Raw genomic sequence first — 19,563 nt, forward strand, 5'->3', positions numbered from 1 at the left:
GTTTTAAAAATAATTTTTTATTTTAAATTTAATTTTTTATATGATTTTGATATATTAAAATCAAAAATAAATTTTAAATAAAATAAAATAAATAAATATTATTTTAAAAACCAATCACGGTGCTGAACAATCCTACTCTACCAAGTTTGGGACGGTGGGGGCGGCGCCGCATTGTTGTCTCCACGTTGTAGCAGATGGGAAGTCTTTTTTGTTTGGTAGATCCATGTCGGTCGGGAGGTTCTTCACTCAGGGGTGACTACAAAGTTCAAACCCATGGCTTGAGGTACGATGGACTCAAAGCCCAATGAACTTTCCAAGTAATGTGGGCTGGGCTGTCTTGTCTTATTTTGTGATGGTCGGCACAATTTATCCGCTATTTTCCTTCACGTTCTCTTGTAATTTTTCTTCTTTTTCTAGAGTCCAACATTGTCCGCTGTAGTTTTTTTTTATACGTGAAGGTGTCAATGATAAATGAGATTAGACATATTGTAAACAGTACTATACTTAATTTATGTACCAGTAAAATTCAAGAGCTTGAGAAGGTTGAATACTAGTAAAAAATAAGATTTTTTTATTATAAAAGTGTTGAGGAAATTGATTTAACTATGAGTATTTAACGTCTGTCCATGAGCGATTCAGACCCGTCCAGAAGCTGAGATGTTATTGATCATCCACACATCTACATAAATATTACAGGCTTATTCTTGAGTTTTTGACGAGCTGGGATGATTAATAAATATAATTTTATGGGTGCTTCAAGCCCTTTTACAAGCTAAAGAGATTATTAGATATAGTTATATATTATTATATGTTATGAAAATTATGAATAAATGTATAATTAGTTTAATTTTTAATAAAATATTATGTTGTGTTAATTATTAGTCTAAATATTTTATGTGAATTTTTGTTTTGATGTTGGAAAACTTGTTATTTATGACTATACGAATTGCTTTTTTTTTTTTTTTGAGTTTATATTAGAATAATCTATCATAGAATGTTTTTGTTAGAAGAGTCATAGATAACATTTGTGACTCGCGTGTTGCAAATAAAATATACAAAAATAAAATCATAGATGACATCTATTATTCGTGTGTGTCGTAGATGTCAATTACAACATTTTTAATTATGTTAGTTTTTTAAATATTTTTATTTCTATTTTATTTTACAAAATATGTTTTTTTTTAATGTGCTTCCAAAGCACTATGAAAAAAACACAACTAAAAAATTAGAATATGGTTGGCAACGTTCACCAAGTAACAGCTGTTGTTTGTATGCGTGTGAAAGTTATGCACATCACACTTTGAAACATATGGTGGCCTAAGATTAAATTACATTTCTAACATATTTTGAAAAAAAATTAGTAAACTAACACACGTAGAAAATATTTCAGCGAAATAATATAGTTTGGCAAATATCACGTACGGTAGAAGATAGGGATATTTTAAAATAATTCAAACAGGTTAATAAAAATTTCAAAAATAAAAATGAGAGATGAGAAAAAGATATATAAAAAAAAAAATGTGTGATTTACTTACTTTTAAAAGATATATATAACTCACTTCAACCATTATCGAGAATGAGAGGCTGAGACTAATTACTATGGTCAAGTGGATCCAAGCCCATGAAGCTTTTCAGGTAATATGGGATAGCAATTTATTTATTTATTTGAAAATGGGTATAGTTTATTGGATAATTTTCTTTAAAAAAAATCCATAAATTTTAGTATTTTGGTGGGATTTTGGAAGTGTGGCCATCCATGATTCATAGCAACTCAGTTCTTGCGTACTTCATCGTCCTGCTGAATTTAATTACATCACTGAAAAAAAAGAGTGTTCCATGTAATGTTTTCTTGAATTAAAATCTGAAATAATAATGCATTCCAAGGATATATTTATCAATCCGGCTATGTGAACCCTAGATTTTCATCTGCAAATTAAGAATAACAACAAAAACAAATAGGAAATACATTCTGAACTCAAATCATACTTCAAGTTTATCAACAAAAAAAAAAAAAAAAAACAGGAATCTCTTTATTTACGATGTCCAACACCACCAATTACAGTACGTATACTATAATCACATTACTAAAATAACAAGAACCAAGTCAAATGAATACAAAAATAAAATCAAACCCAGCAACCACGAATATATCATCTCCACCTCGCATACAACCTCTTTCTCTCTCTATATATATATATCCCAAGAAAGGAATGATCTCAGCACCCCCAAAAACTGTAAGAATTACTGCAACATAAGAGCAAGGAGAGATAATATCATTGAAGAAGAGATGATAGCCATGGAAACTGGCAACACAAGCCCAGCTCCAGCGTCCATTGCTGGTGTAGGAGCAATGCTCTGTGCCATCATTCCACAACTTTGCAACAATGCCAGAACCACCATGGCTATCACAATGTGAACAAATGAACCACCGAACTGTGCCATAATCGCTTATCACCGAAATCTAGAGACAAAAATCTACAAGGAGCATGGATGATGAAACTATGGAATCTACGAGGGTACTTATATAGTTGATGTCATATGTTCTTACAATATTAGGTGCATAGTTTGTGATCTCACAAGTAGGAGTATGCCTTTGTAGTTACGGCTTGTGGGGACCGTTAAGGTGCAGGGTTGCCTTTTGGTCCCTAAAAATGTTGCCTTCTTCTGCAGATTCTACCAAAAAAGAAATAAAATTGCTAGCTAAGCGACCGTGGCAGGAGGGCATTGGCCACACCACATGGCGCCGCCTCCTATGTGCCAGGTTTCACTTCTTTCTTTTCTCGTTTCTCCCGAGTCTAAAGAGGTGGAAACTCTCTTTCGCCAGCTAAATAGCCGTGGCGTAATAAGAATTGGTGGGGTTTTGATTTGGACCGTGGGTCAATCACCAACCATTTTCTTGGCCCATCTCATATTGAGATAGGGAGAAGGCAAGAGATTCATCTACGGCTTTTTTAAATTATAATAACAGCTGTTTTTTTTAAAAATATTTTACTTGAAAATATATTAAAATAATTTTATTTATTTTTTTAAAGTTAATTTTAATATCAGCACATCAAAACGATTTAAAAACGCATCCAAAAAAATAATTTAAAAAAAAATTAATTTTTTTAAAAATACTTTTGAAACCCAAAAACAAATTAGCTTTTAAGTCTAATAATAATTCTATTTTACAGGAAATTCATGCGCTGGTTTAGATAATAAACAGTAGTTATATCTCGGGTTTGAATTTAACGGAGTCAATTTTCCTCATAGTCTGTGTGCATCGACCAGGTTAGTGTAGTAAATTCTTGAATCTTAAGATACATAGGTTGATAGAAGTTCGACCTGATCATGAATGTCTTTCTACTATTATACAGAAAATTAAGATTAAATCTCTATTTCCTTGAGGATCTTGGAGTGCAGACGGTGCAATGATGAAAAGGCACCGTCGGTAAATCTAGGTGAGGGAGTTGACATGTCAAAAAAGAAGAAGAAAGGTGGCATGTCTGCTTTGATTGTGTTAATCATGTGAAAACCAAATTACAGGTAAACTTTCATCGTAGTAGAAGATCACGATAAAAAAATGGTTAAAGTTTAAAGGGTGTAAATTCTAATAAATTTTAAAAAATATATATATATTATTTTAATGTATTTTTAAATAAAATATATTTTAAAGAATAAACATTACTATAATTTCAGCATCAGCAAAAGCTATTGGATTCTTGGTGGTTGAATGTAGTCCGGGGCTATTGGATTCTTGGTGGTTGAATGGAGTCCGGGTCCTCGGACTGGGTTAGGAGATCAAATCATAGCTTATCATCTCACTTTGTTAATCCATATTTCCTTTTTGGGAAGACCTAAATGACTGTCCACTTTCTAAATAAAAATACATGATAAAATATTATCCTCAATTATTATATTGATGGCAACTCTATCTCAAATTATATGACTATGTTTTTCTAGATAGGGTTATTTTTAAAAATATTCAGAAATCTGAGGGATGGACAGATAAAAATCAAAAACCTAAGATAAAATGTTTTTTTTCCTTAAAAAAACACGACAGGTCACCTTTCCAAGTGCTTCAAAATTAAACTCAGTCTAAAACATGCCTTAAATTAATGAGTCATGATCTAATAAACATGATTTAAAATTCCGGCATATAATCCAAACCTCCAATTATTTATCTGTTAAAACAACTTAACCAACTTAACTAGGATGTGGTGTGTGGATTGTTTGATAATTTGTGCTAAAAAAAAGTGCCAATTTGCAGCCAAAATTTTCTTCACCGCAAAGCTATTACAAGTAAACATCAGACCGCCGTGCCAGCTACCTTGTGAATCCTGGCAACATGCAAGACCAATCATTGCAAAACTAACATTAACCATTTTCTTCCTTAAAATAGCCTCGGTGCTCCTTATAAATACGCATTCACCACCATTTGAAACCACTCAGACCTGCATAAAGCAAAACGAATCAAAACCCTTTCTTCATCTCCAAGGCAGGTCGAGGCAGCTAGCATCACTCTTGCATTTTGCATCATGGAATTGAAGAAGATCTCCTGCGCTGTCCTCGTCGTTGCTGCCTCCATGAGTGCAGCCTTGGCAGCTGATGAGATCTCAGCTCCTGCTCCCTCCCCTACCAGTGGAGCATCCGCAACCTTGCCTGTTTTTGGATCCTTGATTGGGGGTTCCCTTGTGTCATTCTTTGCCTATTATTTGCAGTGAGCTCTTCAAACAGGAGAAAGATGATAATATACAGGAAAGGGAGTGAATAAACAAGTATCCTTGAAGGAGGGGGTGGGAAAAATTGTTTGATTTATGTAACAAAGGTGGTTAAGATTATTCTCTGTTTATATATAATTTGATCAATTTGTTACAGATCCTTTTCCTGCTCCATTTCTGTGTATTAGTTGTGATTGATGCATTGCATTTTTCTTCTTTTTTAAAAAGAAAGAAAACAAAACAAAAATAACAGGCCCGCCCCATTCTGCAACAAAGCATACAATTTAAGGGAAAATGTTTAGTTCAAAGGATCATTGAATTCTTTCAATTCAAATGTCCATCCGCATACATGGACGAGCAGAACACTAATCTATTTGATTGCTTACAAAATGAAGCGTTCTTTAGCAGATACTACATACCGTGGAAACTTGCTTCGGAGCATCTGCATAAATTTAGGTTTAGCCTTTTGATCATTTGGTGCCTTCTGACCCACTTGACAACATAGTTCTACAAATTGTAAAGATGTTTTTTTCTTTTCTCAGGAGTTTATTTCCATCAAAGCCAGCAATAAAAAAACAATCCGTAAATATGTTTCAAGTAGTACTCTCCAATCAAACAACACTCTGGAAAAACACACTATATGTCAAACACAATTAACTAGATACATTTTCTCACAACAATGAATAAATTAGTTGTAATCACCTCAAATATCAGGTCCCTTCATTAAGTTTTTGTTGAGACATGAGGCTTTTTGTCAACCAGATTGCTGTTTCTCTGGATGAGACCATTTCTTCTCCAAATGGCTTTAGCACACCAGCAAGCTCATCGATCTTTTCCTGTTTAAGTAGCCGTGCACATAGCTCTAGCAAAGACTCTAGAGCATCAGCTCTTTGTTGACTTGGATTCTCCCACTCGCTCTTGGCTTCATCGCCTGTTAGTGCAGCAAGTTTACTCAGCAATTGTGCATTAGTCATCGCATGAATATCATCTTTCTCTGTGTCCATGGAGCGATTGTTGTTTTCTGGTTTTGCTTGTATTTCATCTTTACATGGAAGTACATCATTACTTTCAGATGACAAGTACTCTATATGAGTACTTTCTGTGTATACATCAGGACTTTCTGGTTTCTGTAAGGCCTCTGCATAAGGTTCATTTACAGTTGATGGTGGGCTTTTATCATCAGAGGCGGCATCATGATTGGCACAACTCAGACTAGGCATTTCCAGTTTCCTGGTTTCATCTACTATATCACCCTTCCCCTCTGTTTGAACTTCTTCAGGAAATTGTCCGCTGCAAAATGTTGCTTGATCCTTTGAGGTCACAATTTTGACATCAACCTCTTGCAAATCTTGAAAACGCAGAGCACTGGGTTCTTCTTCTTCATGCTGAGAATTAGGGATGCTCTCTGAGGTAGACTCAATTTCAGTGCCATCCTTTTGAGGTGGACTGCTACAATCTGCTTCATGCTGAGAATTTGGGATGCTCTCTGAGGTAGACTCAATTTCAGTGCCATCCTTTTGAGGTGGACTGCTACAATCTGCTTGCTTCTCTCCATTGCAAACACTTGTTTCAGAATCAGTGGAGCTGTCTTTAGGACCATCAGATACTTCCACTGAACAGCTTGTAGGATCAACTGCCTTGTTTTCCAGGCTGTATTCTGTGCTAGACATTGATGTTAGCTTGTCATTCTGAGGTAAATTGCTTCGTTGTGCTTCAACATTTCTCTCAAATGGATATTCATATTCTGGCTGCTTTGAAGCACCAACGTCCTTGTCTCTGTTGTCTTTGCCAACACTGAGTTTGGCAGGCAATGATTTTCTTCTGGTTTTCTCCTTTGAGTTGTTTATGGGATATATTGGAAGAAAAACTGAAGATGCATTGCGGCAACGGAGAAGATGTGGTTGCAAATGTGGATGCCTTAATAATTCTGCAGCCTATTATGTCAAAGTGTGAAGATATAAGAATGGATTGTGGTGTTAAAATTAACAGAATAAAAACTTGGATTAGTCAAACTTACTGTTGGTCTGTGTTCTGGGTTCTTCCTCAGCATGCTCTTAATAATCTGTTTCCTGTGGCATGGAACTCATCTCTTATATATTGACCAAGAGAATCATCTTATACATTCAGACCACTAAAGTTACAATGATACATGCATGGGTATTCAGGAGAAGAAAAATACTCCATGACTATTATTATGGGTGTTAAGAGTAGATAAATGGAATTTAAGACAAAGTTGGGAAAGAGAGCACTTACAGCGAGGAGGAATACACAATTGGAAGAGGAGAAATGCAGGATCTGTTTATTTTGTTGATAAGTCCAGCCATATCCTGTTCAAGTTACTATTTTTTATAGCGTACTTTGAAGTTCATACTAAAGTAAATTGCAGGTGCTATGCTGGTAACCAAATTATATTTATGCTACATTCGTAACAGAAGATCAGGCTTGTACTTACAGGAGCTCTAAATGCTGGTTGATGTGCTGCAATTTCGAACATACAGCATCCTGAAACATCAGATAGATTTTATTGCCTGTGTGGAAGTAAATTTGATAAATTCCAAGCCATGCTTCCAGATTTCTTACCAAGTGACCATATGTCTGATTTGTAGCCATAAGGTATATCTGCTAGCAGCTCGGGACACATGTAATTAGGAGTGCCAACTACCTAAGTGACATGTAAAGGCATAGAAAACAGAAAGATGAAAAGAACCATTTTAAGACAATTGGTTCAAACACCAGCTCTTAGGATTTTGAATCTAAACATACTGGGACGCTAAATGGTACCCAAACACTATCTGAGTTGCAGGCATTAAATACATTAAGAAGTTGAGAGAAAAAGTTATAACAGTTTCAATTGACAAGTTAAAACAAAGTAAATTAGTAATATACTGGTGATGTAATCAAGTCCATACCGAAGAAGCAAGGTCTTCTGTGTTGAGCAGCTTTGCAAGTCCAAAGTCACCTGTTCATGGCACACAAGATATACTACTCTTAAAAGAAGAGAAGATTTAAAATCCAGACTCGATGAAGAAGAAAATCCTTCTGACTAGTATTTCTTTTGGCTTACATACCAAGGCGGATGTCATTTTCCTTTGTAAGGAATATGTTGGAACACTGGAATTCAACGAGTCAATCAGTGAGTTCATGTCAGCAGCAAAACCATTTATAATCTTTCTTTCATCACATGGGTGAGAGTAAGTATACCTTTAGATCTCTGTGAAGGACACGGTTAGAATGCAAGTAGTCCACAGCTAGCAACAATTGAGCCAACCACTTGCAGAGTTTCTGGACAACAAAACAGAAGAACAAAGTTGATAAGCGTGAAGCTAATAATCAATAAACTTGAATCACATGAAAAACCTTAACAATTACCTCCTCTGGGAGAAATATTCCTCTGGCCTTCTTTATAATTGCAGCCCTGGTTGGAGGGAAAGAAAAGGAATGAGCTTTTCATTCAGCCATTCATGAAGTGTTCTAACATTGTATTTAACTTCTAGCTTTACTCTTGTACTATCGTCTAATGTGAATGTTTTACATGTCAATTTTCTAGATCAGGATTTCATTTCTTAAGTGTCTGATCAGAAATATATATTTAAATTCCACCTTTTATCCCATCCAGGACAATGATACAGGCTTTCACATAAACTTACATGTCTCCTCCTTCACAGTAGCCTGTTACTATGCATACACAGTTTCCCTGCATAGCATAGAGAAACATAAACATGAGATTTTTTTGTAGGTGCAAAAGGTGGGTGGGGGGGAGGTATTCTGACTCAATGTTAGCCTCAAAGCTCATAATTACCATGACATTATACATAAAAACATTCAGAAATGAGGTGTTACCTTGTCTACCCAAGAATCCTTGTACTCCACAATGTAAGGGTTATTTAGCTTCGCAATCAAGTTCATCTGAAGTACATTTCAACCAACATTTTAGTATTTTATGCTTTGACTGAAAAATGAAAGTTGTGATTATAATCATAATCATCATTGAATCTTTTAAAATTTACGAGGAAAAGTTTCCACAATTTGACTAGTATTTCCACAACAGCAACTAGTGCAAATGAAAAGCGACAACATTTACAATTTGTTTGCAAGGTTATACAAAAGAATACCAGTACTTCTAACACATTCTGTCTTGATTAAGTAGCTTAAAGTAGATAATAAGACAAGTAAACCAGAACACCATGAATATGCTAGTAAGTTTTCCAGGCTCTTAATGAGTAAAATGAATTAAATGACAAATTTCCAACAAATGTCTTGAGCAATAACTCGAAAAATATCCAAAAGCTAATTCATTATTAACATAAAAAAAAAAAAATCCAAATTCCCTCGTGCAGGGAAACAAAAAGGTGTAAAAAAGTGAAGGTGACCTCCTGATGAGCTGTGCGCTTAAACTTCTCTGTCTGCTTGGCCAACCGAATCTTCTTCAACACATACCTAAGGAAAAGCAAAAAAAAAAAAATCAACTATTTAGACTAAAGACAATGACTGCTAGCAGACAAAGGATCGTGCCGACACAACCACTACCTACCACTGCTAAGCCAAACTCGCAATTTCGATCAAGAAAATTTATGCTTTGAATTGAAAAATCAAATTAACATAACCAATACGAAAACTAGTTCATCTTCTTCAATGCCAAGGATCAATTTTTGGATGCTAATATGGAAATGAAAATTTTGATTGGACTAATCAAGTGGATTACTCTAGTTATACAAAAGATCCATAGAGCTAAGAACAGAAACCCCAGAATAAAATTACAAGAAAACTGAATTTCTTACTTCTTTTTTTCAGTTTTATGAAGAACAAGAAAAGCAGAACCAAAAGCTCCTCTTCCAATCTGCTCAATAACTTCATAATCTTCCATCTTTGACTTCACCTCAGCAGTATCTGCCTCCATTAGAACCTTCAGCAAAAACCCAGAAAGCCACACAACATAAATGAGTCATAGCTCCATAATAAGCCGAATTAAAAGAAAATTTACAAATCCTAACACAAATAAATATTGGGGTTTTATGGCTAAATTCTATGTCAAGAATTTTACCTCACAAGAGAAGAGAAAGATGCAAACTTTGAAGAGAAAAGGCTAATACTGGCAGCTAGTTGTGGTATAGACAGTGTTAATTAGTTACTAGATGAGGGGAACTGATGCTGAAAAGATGAGTCTAGAGACTATTGAAGCAACCATAGAGAGTGAGTGGATGGGCCTTATAGGTAAAGAGACAGTAATAAAGTAGAGTAAAGCTACAATCCGTAATTATGAGTTTGCACAACACAACTTGATTGAAAGACAAAGAGTCCGTTAAGTCGAATGATCAGCACGGTTGAAACTACATTTTGTTTGAAAATGTTTAGATAATTAATATAATTTATTTATCTTATCAAAAACTAAAAACTATATTTAAAAATTTTAGCTATGAAAAGATTATAATTAATAATTTTTTTTAATTTACTTTTTCAAACCTCAATCACAAAAATCAAAATAAAAAATCAAAGCACTAAGCAAAAGCTCAATTAAAGACTTGATGGCTTACTAAAAGCATAGAAAGAAGGGATTAGAGGGTAAGGTGGAGGGACACACACAAACACACTCGAGTAATGTGTTGCACATTTATATATATATACTTTAATATATCTACCAAATAGAAAATGAAAGAGGGAATAATAATAACAAGGGCATCAGTGACAGGTATGGTAGACCAAAGAAAAAGGCAAAGGCTTTGCTTGCATTTTCAGGTTCATGGAAGATCACTTGTGCCTCAGGGGAATGTTTCCCAGCATGCAGTTGTGAAGTCACCATCCTTGAATCTTAATTTTAGTACAAAAATGTCTTGTATAATCTGAAATTAGTTTTGGTTTTGGAGATTATCTGTGTGCACGTACTAGAAAGTTGCATAATTTCCGTGTTGTTCATGTGGGTTTTTGGCTTTAAGGGCACATGATGAATGTCCTAAATTTTTGTTTTTGAACCAATAAAGTACTTTACCATATCCATCTTCGGGTATGATCATGGGGTTTGGAAATACTTTAGTTGGGACCTAATTTAAGCAAGAAAAAAAACAAATTACAGGCTCAAATATTCAATGAAGACCAAGTTTGTGGCCAGATCTTCACTGTCTGAGCAGCTGGGTCGGTGGACCAGAGGATGAAAGTTATTCTGTTGCTTTAGTTTAGGAAAATAATGGACCCCAAACTTTAATATCCAACAGGAGAAATGACCTAAGCTTTTGTGTCGAGCAATGAGGTATGGTGTCAATATAGCGTGAATGGTGATCTTGCTGCTAAACATGTAAAGAAAAAGAAATGGTCGAATTGCTCCTCGTGCAAAGAATCAGCTAAGATATCGCTTCTAGCTGCAAAAACACAAGATCTGAATCAGCAGATGCGTGATGAAGTTCGACAAATGAAGTAAAATTCCAAGAGAGGTCCGTACAAGTGCCACTTAGATAGAGTCTTTTTTTTTTATTATTTTTCAAGCTTAGCACTTTTCGTAGCAGTAGCCCATACGCAATAAATGGTTCAAGTTTGTATCGTTATTTATCGACAGTTTACACTAACCTGGCCGTAGCAGGAAAAGAAGCTGCTGCTGAAAAGTCAATGATTGTTTGTTTGGTATGAGATCGAGATAAATTGCTTTCCATTCAATCTAGCCAATACTTCATTGCTTGCATACATTGTATTGCGTATTAGATTAGTTTTTTTTTAATATAAAAATATTAAAAATTAGAGACATTTTTTTAAAAATTAAGAGAAATTCACTACCGTATTATAAGACTTTAATGATCTAATAGGCTAGTTTTATTCAATTTTATAATAAAATAAAAACATAGATATTAAATTTATTGAATTAAAAAAAAATTATCATGATGATTTGTACAAAAAATATAGTTGCTGAAAGAAAAAATTGTGATGCTTAGTGTTTAGCCAATTCAATTTTAAAAGTTGAAATTAAAAAAAAAAAACAAAAAAAAGCAATCCAAGTCAACCTAAGCTAACATATTGAACTTGTGTCATGAGTCGTGAAGCGAAAAGAACTCCATAAATAGCAAAATAAAAAAAATGATGTTGAATTCTTAACAAACTCAATGTAAAATGATGAAATAAAAAAAATCAATTAACAAAAAAAACCTAGTAAAAACCTAGTAAGTCCATCAAACCCTATGACCCGGATTATGCTAACGTAATAATTTAATAAAAAGCAAAATAAAATAAAAAATTATGAAGTTAAATCATCTGTCCAACCCAATATTGAAGGATGAAACTGAAAAATATTAAAAAAAAAATCCAAGTCAACTCAGGAAAACTCATGACCTATTTCATGAAAGCGAGATAACCCAAAACTCAATTTCCAAAACTTGTGACCCATAAAAAAAGGTGAAAAAAATCATGAAACTCAATTCCTAACAAGAATGAAATTGAAAAAGAAAAAGAAAATCAGAATAAAAAAATGACCTAAGAAAACGACCACTGTTAACTTGAGTTAACATTTCAATCCCGCAACCTCAGTTTATGAAAACATGATCACCCCGTTAGAAGAAAAAAACATTAAATCTAATTTCTAACCAACCCAATATTAAAGGATTGAATTGAAAAAAAAATCAAATATAAAACATGACCCAAAGCCAAAAATAACAATAAAATGAATGGGAACAAAAAATGACACAAACAAAATGATAAGATACCTTCTAATTTTGATAGATCAACACGAATCTTGAAAAGATAAGAAAGAAAAGAGAAAGGAAAAGGAAAAAAGGTCTTCAAAGCCTTATTATTGCTCCTCTTTTGACATGCATCGCAGTACCTGAAAACTCTCGGCGAGCTACTTCCAAAGCCACTAAAAAAGGTGGTGTTTCAACATTAGAGGGATCGCACGCATCGCTAGATCACAATGGCATCCTTCAACACACGCCAACCATATTGTCCTGCACATTCTTTCCAATCCCTATAATGTTATTAAGTGTCAAATTTAATAATTCAAAACCTTAATTATTTTGGATCAATTAAATTAAATTTTATTTTGCAAAACCAAGAAAGTGTGTCGAAATTTTTCATTGTTATCGTAGAATCCTCATATCTAGACAACAACAACAACAAAAAACCAAATCCAATTTGAAAAAAACTCAATGTTAAAAAATTTAATTGAAAAAAAAAATCAAATGACAAAAAAATAAGGTTGTTCTCTCCTTTGCGCATGCAATTCAATCTTGATGTTTGCTCTTAAAAGGGGTTTAATACTTGTTAGTCTAGTGTTGAAGTTCAATAAAACTCAGCGGTAATTGTTTTAATTCAATTTAATTTTGTTAAATTCGGCTAAATCAAGCATTAATCAAGAGTTATTTTTATTTCTCAACATCATATGTAACAAATAGTAAGCCAAACAAAACACATAACAAACTCCAATCCCAAAAATACAACGTAAAAAAATCAAATGGAAAAAAAAATTAAATGACAAAAAAAATTGAATAAAAAAGAAGAGAGAAAACTTGGTGCAAATCCATCGTGTTTCCTGTCACGATGCACATGAAATGTCTCTCTTCTAGATTTTTTTCTTTATTCTTTTTGGAGCAATCTTCAGCTTCCCGAATAACGACGCCCAGATGCATGGGTTATCCACCCAAGGCTCAAAGGCCAAGACCGGAAGTGCCTTTGGATTCCTTCAAAAAATACCTTGGAGAAACGAGGACGGCTGAGCTCACGGTTTACACCTTGCATTATCCAAGGTGGCACTGGCTTTATGCAAGTTAAAGACATGCAACGCGGAGTCAAAAAAAAAAAAAAAAAAAGCCCATGCAAGCCTTTGACTGGATCCAGATTTTACAGCCAAACCAAAACCTGAAGAGATAATGCATCCAAAATGTTAAAAAGAAGGGCCCTTAAATGCACACACCGAGCAACCCCATTCATTGAAATAACTAGAACAAAGACATTTGCATCCAGGGCTCACAGTAAGAAACATTTGTACAAAAACAAGTTCTACTTTAAAACACTATCACAATGAAGTTACTTTTGATTCGACTTCCTGGAGCTCTTACGGCGGCTTTCCATTTTCTTCTGTATTGCTTCAAATTCTTCTTCAGTAGGTTCAGAACTTGCATTGCTCCCGCCATATTTGGACTCCAGGGATGAGAGAAAGGAAGTCACCTGGTTCTTCCTCTTACTCTGGCGCTCAGATATGATTGCAAATAGATCTGCTTCTGGCTCCTTTTTGGACCTGCAAAAGATAAAACACAATATTAAAATATTTATGGGCTACTTATTAAAATATGAAAAAAAAACATATCCTAGAATACTCACTTCGCCCTCCTTTTTAAAGGGCTGGTGGGCGGTTTTGTTTCAGATATTCGTTTTGCCCATTTCTGGTAAGCTTTGGTTCTCTTCACGTCCCCTACAAAAGTAAAAAAATATATATATGTTATGGAAGCTAACAAGCCATGTGGTCTCAGCTTCCCATTTTCAAGCTAAAGAAATGGTATCAGATTTAATAAAGATATGATAATCTCAAGATGGAACCAACAAGCCAAGTGGTCTCAGATTCCCAGTTTTCATGTAAAGGTATAAAAACAATCACAAAGATTTTAACCCATGAAAATGCATAGATGGAACATTTGCTGACCACCTATATTATAGAGGTTAGTGTAATCTATTACCTGCAGATATTGCCTCGTCCAGAATGTCCTTGAATCGGTGTGAATCGAGCTTAGGATCAGAGCAAAGCATTGAGCAGAAGAGCCTGAAAACAGGGGGAAAATATCCAATATCATACTATAAAGTCCGCAAAAAGGAAGTTCAATTGAAACTAGAAAGCCAGGGATAAAAGTCTGAAACTACAGTACCTGCTCATGTTACCCTGCCACTCCTTATAGAGGTCAATCAAATCCTTTTTCTCTGAATCAGATCCTCTATAATTTGCTTCAAACTCTTCAATATCAGCTTCAGAGACCTGAATTTGAAGCCCGGTGTCAACTCAAGCTATTGGAAAGCCAAAGTAATAGTACATGAAAACAAGAAAGATGCAGAACCAGATAATATGACCTTTTTGTAAAAAGTTCTGAAAAAATCCTTCAAATTCTGAACAACATCCCCTGCAAGATCCTGATCAACAAGAAAAGAAGCAATGAGGTTCACAATGCTTGATGAAAAGAGAACATTTCAATTCCTCAAAAAAGTAAATCATTCATTTTTATTTTCAGAGCAATGTAATGAATTAATTTTTGTTCCTTTCACATTAATAAGAAAAAAAAAACTCGAAAGTTTTTTTTTGCAAGCAATGGCAGACTGTTTCTGCCCTCAAAATCAGATGCTATAAAGTGTATACAGCAAATTATAGCACCCAGTGAGTGTCCTGTAATCCTAGACTCGTTAATCCTAATAAAAATAACTAAAAACAAAAACAGGAAGCACTTACAGCATCATCAACACAGCCAGTCTGATCATAGACTGCCCTTTTTTCCTCATCACCAAGAATTGATATCACCTTTTGCAATAGCTGAAACTTCTCCTTGGCATCCTATTTGAAGACAAAATGACATAAAGAGTTATTACTGAAAAATAAAGACAAATAAGAAAAAACTGGAACCGAAACAAATTACCTCATCACCAGGATTTTTATCAGGATGGAGTCTCAAGGCCAACTTATAGTACGCTTTCTTTATTTCCTGCTGAGATGCTGCCTTCTCAACACCAAGAACCTACAACAAGAGGGTTTTCATTTGGTTATCTCACTTCATTACAAATTACAAAGCTAATTGAATCACAAAGCAAAACAGGGCGAGAATATTAAAAATATATTTTAATGAAACAATTCAGTAGGATTAAGAATGTCTTCTCCCTTCTCTTAAACATATTCCCCAACTCCGATTTACATACCGCAGCTTCACCAATTCAACATTTGTAATAATGCCATTGTAAGTTATCCAATCAAGAATCAACAGGGTTGCAGCAAAAACAAGAAACCCTAATTTACCATTTAGACCATATACAAGCATTCAATAGAATTTGAGCCAAACTGCAACCAGAGCACAAATAAAACAAAAACCCAGAAAAACCCATATGAGAATTTTAAGAAACAACGAGAGAGAGAAAAATCACTGATCTAATGTCAAATACAAGGCCAAAACATCATTAACCAGCCAAACAAGATGTAAATGTTTAATTACCTCGTAGAGACTCTTCTCGTTTGCAGAGGATTGAGTCATATGTTCTTGTTGTTCCTCTTCTTCTACTTCGGATTCCATCTCTCCATCGACTTCGGATTCAATTTGTTCTTCTTCCTGACGTGAAACCCTAGTTTTCTTCCCTTTCCTTCCCATTTTAGCTTTCAATTTTGTGTGCAAAATGGCTTGAGAAAGAGTGAAAACAATGGAAGAGAGGGATTTCTTTCTTTTTAAAATTGATGTTTTGGGGCATTTTTAATTCCCGCCCCCTTGCTCAATTTCCCGCCTGAATTTTCTAATTTGTTGGCTCCCCTCGTGATCAATTAACGTGTACTTTTTTTAACAACGAAAGATATTCTCCATCTAATTTTATGCATAGAAAATGAAGGTTTTTAAAGCAAATACTCCTAGATATTTTAAATAAATCCATTTATCTATTTTGTTTTCTTTAAAAGGCATATTTAGAATTAAGAGACATTGTTATTCAGCAGTTTTTTTAAAAAAATATATATTAAAATAATATTTTTTTATTTTAATATTAATACATAAAAACGATAAAAAAACATTTAAAAAATAATTTAAAATTAAAAAACTAATTTTTTTTAAATAAAACGCAAAAATAAACACAGAATAATAATAGCCTGAACTTGAGATGCTAATATTTTGGATAAATCTATTTAGATTCCATTAGTGTACACGGTTTGCTGCGTCGCAAGTCGGGAAAAAACATAATTTTATGCTTTATGTTTTTTGTGGCTTGAAACACAGTGCAGCACGCTCCTCCAAGAAATGGACTTGGGGGTGGTTTTGTGTGGATGGATGTTTTTTAAGAAGGCAAAATCTACTCTTCCCAGGAACTTGCCATGCGATAAAAGGCATTTCTACTCTGGTAAGAGCTAGTGATCTCCTTTTTCCTCGTTTCTTAACATGCTCTGGATCGATGGGTGGCCGGGAAGGATGAAGTCAGCTCCACCGTGGTGGATGTCAAATTTTCTCCCTCTCGTTCAACGTCGTGTTGCTTGAAGGCAAGTTTAGGCGATCGACGAGTGGAGCCAGTATAGAGGGCCTATGGATTATGACGGCGATAGGAGTTAGCACAGGTTTTGAAAAGGGTATCCATGCTAGTCGGCTGTTGAGCGCAGATGACGGTTTGAATTGGAGGCCATTTGATTTTGATGCGTGTTCTTCTCTTCTTTGTTAGTTTTGGGGTTTCTAGGGATTTTAGGCTCCAGTTATGTACTTTATGTTTCCTTTTTTTGTATGTTTAAAAAGCGTTTTTCAAAATTTTAAATTTATTCTTTTTTTTTAATTTTTTTTTTTATTTTGGATTATTTATCTTCTGATATAAAAAATAATAATAATAAATTATTATATTAATATATTTTTAAATAAAAAATAATTACTATTGCAATTCTAAATACTATTTAAGTCTAATTATATATATATATATATATTTTTTTTTTTTGGATTATATCTTCCTTCGTTCCTTTTTTAGGAGAATACATAAAATTCATTGCTTGATGACAAGAAAATAATAAATTCTGAAGGCGTCACGTCCCTTTTAACTTTATGTTGCTTTCGATTTTGGAACGAAGTCTAAACATATAAAAACATTATTATTATTAAGTAAAACATTTAAGGCGTCCCCTTTTTCCCGTGCAATCCACTGTGCATTACTGCATTGAGAGTAAATGTACAGTGGATTTCAATAAAGAAGATGGAAAGACGTAGAATCGATTTATTAATTGGAATGGGTTTAATATATTAAAATATTATTAAAAAAATTAATGGCAATAAAAAAATATTAAAAAACAACAATAACCAATAAAAAAATAAATATTTATCAATGTTATAAAAAATATACTTCTTAAATATTCTTAAAATACATCATCTATCTTATTTAGTAACAAATAAAAGATAAAATAAGAATATAATGACTCGGGGAAAATAAAGAAAAACCAAAGCTTGATTGCAGCAAATCAAGCGCTTAATGATAATTTAAAGAATAATAATTCTAAAATGAACAAAAAAATCAATGTCAAGTTCATGATTTAATCATGAAATTTAGATAATTTTATCCAAAAATATTAAATAAAAAAATGGAGATTGATCTCAGGCAAGTTAAATGATGTGAGGAGAGACTAGAAAGGAAAAATACCAAGCTAGTCTAGGTCAACTCAATAGCCCATGAACTAAGTTATAACACCGAGATAGCTCCATAAAAAAAAAAAAAAAAATCATGAATTTCAAGACACTATAAACCAATATTAAATGATTAAATTGAAAAAAAATCTACTTTTAAAAGAAAAAACAAGGTCAAACATTTAAAATTTGTGACTCGGATTATAAAATTAGGATTATCCTATAAAAGAAAAATATAAAAAAATAATGAAACAAAATTCTAAGTCATTAAAATATCGAGGGATGGAATAATAAAAAAATCAATAAAGAAAAGAATCACAAAACAAAATAAACATCAATTAAAATAATAAGGATTAAATTTGGATACAGGGAATCAAATAAAATAACAAGGGAAAAAGATTAAAAATATATAATAAAATAAAAAAAAGGATAGGGAAAAAAATAAAAAAAAAAAACTAAATTGAATAAAAAAAAAAAGAACTAACATACTAGAAGATAAAATAAAATAATAAAATCAACTACAAAAGGACATTGAAAGTAAATCAAATAGTAACAAAAGGAGTTGATAACAAAAATGACAAAAAAATCCTAGCAAGACACGTTTATTTTTTGGACGTGTTATTTGTTTATTTGTTTGTTTTTTCCCTTGTTATTGTAATTGTGATTTTTTTTTGAATATTCTTATGTGTATTTTTTTTATTTAATCCTTCCACTTTTATTTGTTGATAATTGACACTTTTTTTTCTTCTTATTTTTTTTATACCATTTTTTTTAAATATAGCCTTGTAATTTTTTTTAATTTATTTTTCTGGATTATCCTCGTTTCTTAATTTAGGATGTGAATTTAATGGGTTAATATATAATGACTCACCCCTTAATGCCTAGATTGCTTGTTTATTGGCCCTAGTTAATTCCCATTGTTGTATTCTATTTTGTTATTTTATATTTAGTTTGATGGAAATCAAATAACATTATTTAAAAAAAAAATTATTTTCTCAAGTTATTATAATTGCTTTTTTTTATTTAAATATTTTAAAAAAAAAAATAGCACTGACTAGACATTGTAATTAAAATCTACTAACCATTATACATGCATTCCTGCATCTTCCTCCACAAGATAGTTTAGTCATGTTTGAGGCTAGTCCAACTTTTAATATTTTATAAATTATAAATTTATTTTTATAAATTTTTTTAAACTTGAGTTGGTTGAGTATTCTGGAATTTACTATTTTTTTTGTGAATTATAAATATTCACAAGTTGGATTTATATTAATAATTTATATATGGTTCACATTTAGAAGCTAAACTACAACAAAGATTATTGATATCATAATATATTCAATGCATGTTAAATGTTAGGTCTAATTTTTATACTTTATACTATCATTAAAGTTTAATTATTTATTTCCTTTGACAAAAAAACAAGCTATTTTTTTATCATGTTAAATAAATTTATTAGGAAATCCACTAAGAACAACTTTAAAACTAAAATATGTTTAAATACAATAAAAATAAACTTTCAATTCAAAAACTATTAAATATAAAAATAAAATGATTATAAATTATATGAA

At 32.8% G+C, this 19,563-nt stretch overlaps 2 protein-coding genes across 2 annotated transcripts; both read right to left on the reverse strand.

Moving 5' to 3' along the window:
• Positions 1-5,268: 5,268 nt before the first annotated feature.
• On the reverse strand, positions 5,269-10,272 carry LOC118032532 (serine/threonine-protein kinase Nek6). Its single transcript, XM_035037244.2, has 14 exons — positions 9,742-10,272; positions 9,479-9,603; positions 9,071-9,137; positions 8,541-8,606; positions 8,348-8,394; positions 8,070-8,115; positions 7,902-7,982; positions 7,769-7,811; positions 7,610-7,659; positions 7,281-7,362; positions 7,153-7,202; positions 6,954-7,027; positions 6,718-6,769; positions 5,269-6,634 (listed from the first exon to the last, which is right to left on the reverse strand). The coding sequence occupies exons 2-14, from the start codon at positions 9,595-9,597 to the stop codon at positions 5,411-5,413; spliced, it is 2,001 nt and encodes a 666-aa protein (XP_034893135.1). The 5' UTR covers positions 9,598-9,603; positions 9,742-10,272; the 3' UTR covers positions 5,269-5,410.
• Positions 10,273-13,019: 2,747 nt separating this feature from the next.
• LOC118032679 (chaperone protein dnaJ 6) lies at positions 13,020-16,208 on the reverse strand. Its single transcript, XM_035037455.2, has 8 exons — positions 15,854-16,208; positions 15,287-15,385; positions 15,103-15,204; positions 14,730-14,789; positions 14,531-14,637; positions 14,345-14,427; positions 13,992-14,082; positions 13,020-13,908 (listed from the first exon to the last, which is right to left on the reverse strand). Exons 1-8 carry the CDS (start codon positions 16,004-16,006, stop codon positions 13,698-13,700), a joined length of 906 nt encoding a protein of 301 aa, XP_034893346.1. The 5' UTR covers positions 16,007-16,208; the 3' UTR covers positions 13,020-13,697.
• Between the last annotated feature and the right edge of the window lie 3,355 nt (positions 16,209-19,563).

This window comes from Populus alba, chromosome 6 (assembly GCF_005239225.2).
Source record: "Populus alba chromosome 6, ASM523922v2, whole genome shotgun sequence".
NCBI classification, from domain to species: Eukaryota; Viridiplantae; Streptophyta; class Magnoliopsida; order Malpighiales; family Salicaceae; genus Populus; species Populus alba.

Excerpts from the sequence above, each read along its gene's own strand:
- LOC118032532 (XM_035037244.2), bottom strand. The coding sequence starts at position 9,597 with ATGGAGGCAGATACTGCTGAGGTGAAGTCAAAGATGGAAGATTATGAA. Across the intron at positions 8,607-9,070 it reads AGCGCACAGCTCATCAGGAG|ATGAACTTGATTGCGAAGCT; the intron begins GTCACCTTCACT and ends AATGTACTTCAG. Across the intron at positions 6,770-6,953 it reads ATTGTGTATTCCTCCTCGCT|GAAACAGATTATTAAGAGCA; the intron begins GTAAGTGCTCTC and ends TCCATGCCACAG.
- LOC118032679 (XM_035037455.2), bottom strand. The coding sequence starts at position 16,006 with ATGGGAAGGAAAGGGAAGAAAACTAGGGTTTCACGTCAGGAAGAAGAA. Across the intron at positions 14,428-14,530 it reads TGGCAGGGTAACATGAGCAG|GCTCTTCTGCTCAATGCTTT; the intron begins GTACTGTAGTTT and ends CCCTGTTTTCAG. Across the intron at positions 13,909-13,991 it reads CCTTTAAAAAGGAGGGCGAA|GTCCAAAAAGGAGCCAGAAG; the intron begins GTGAGTATTCTA and ends TATCTTTTGCAG.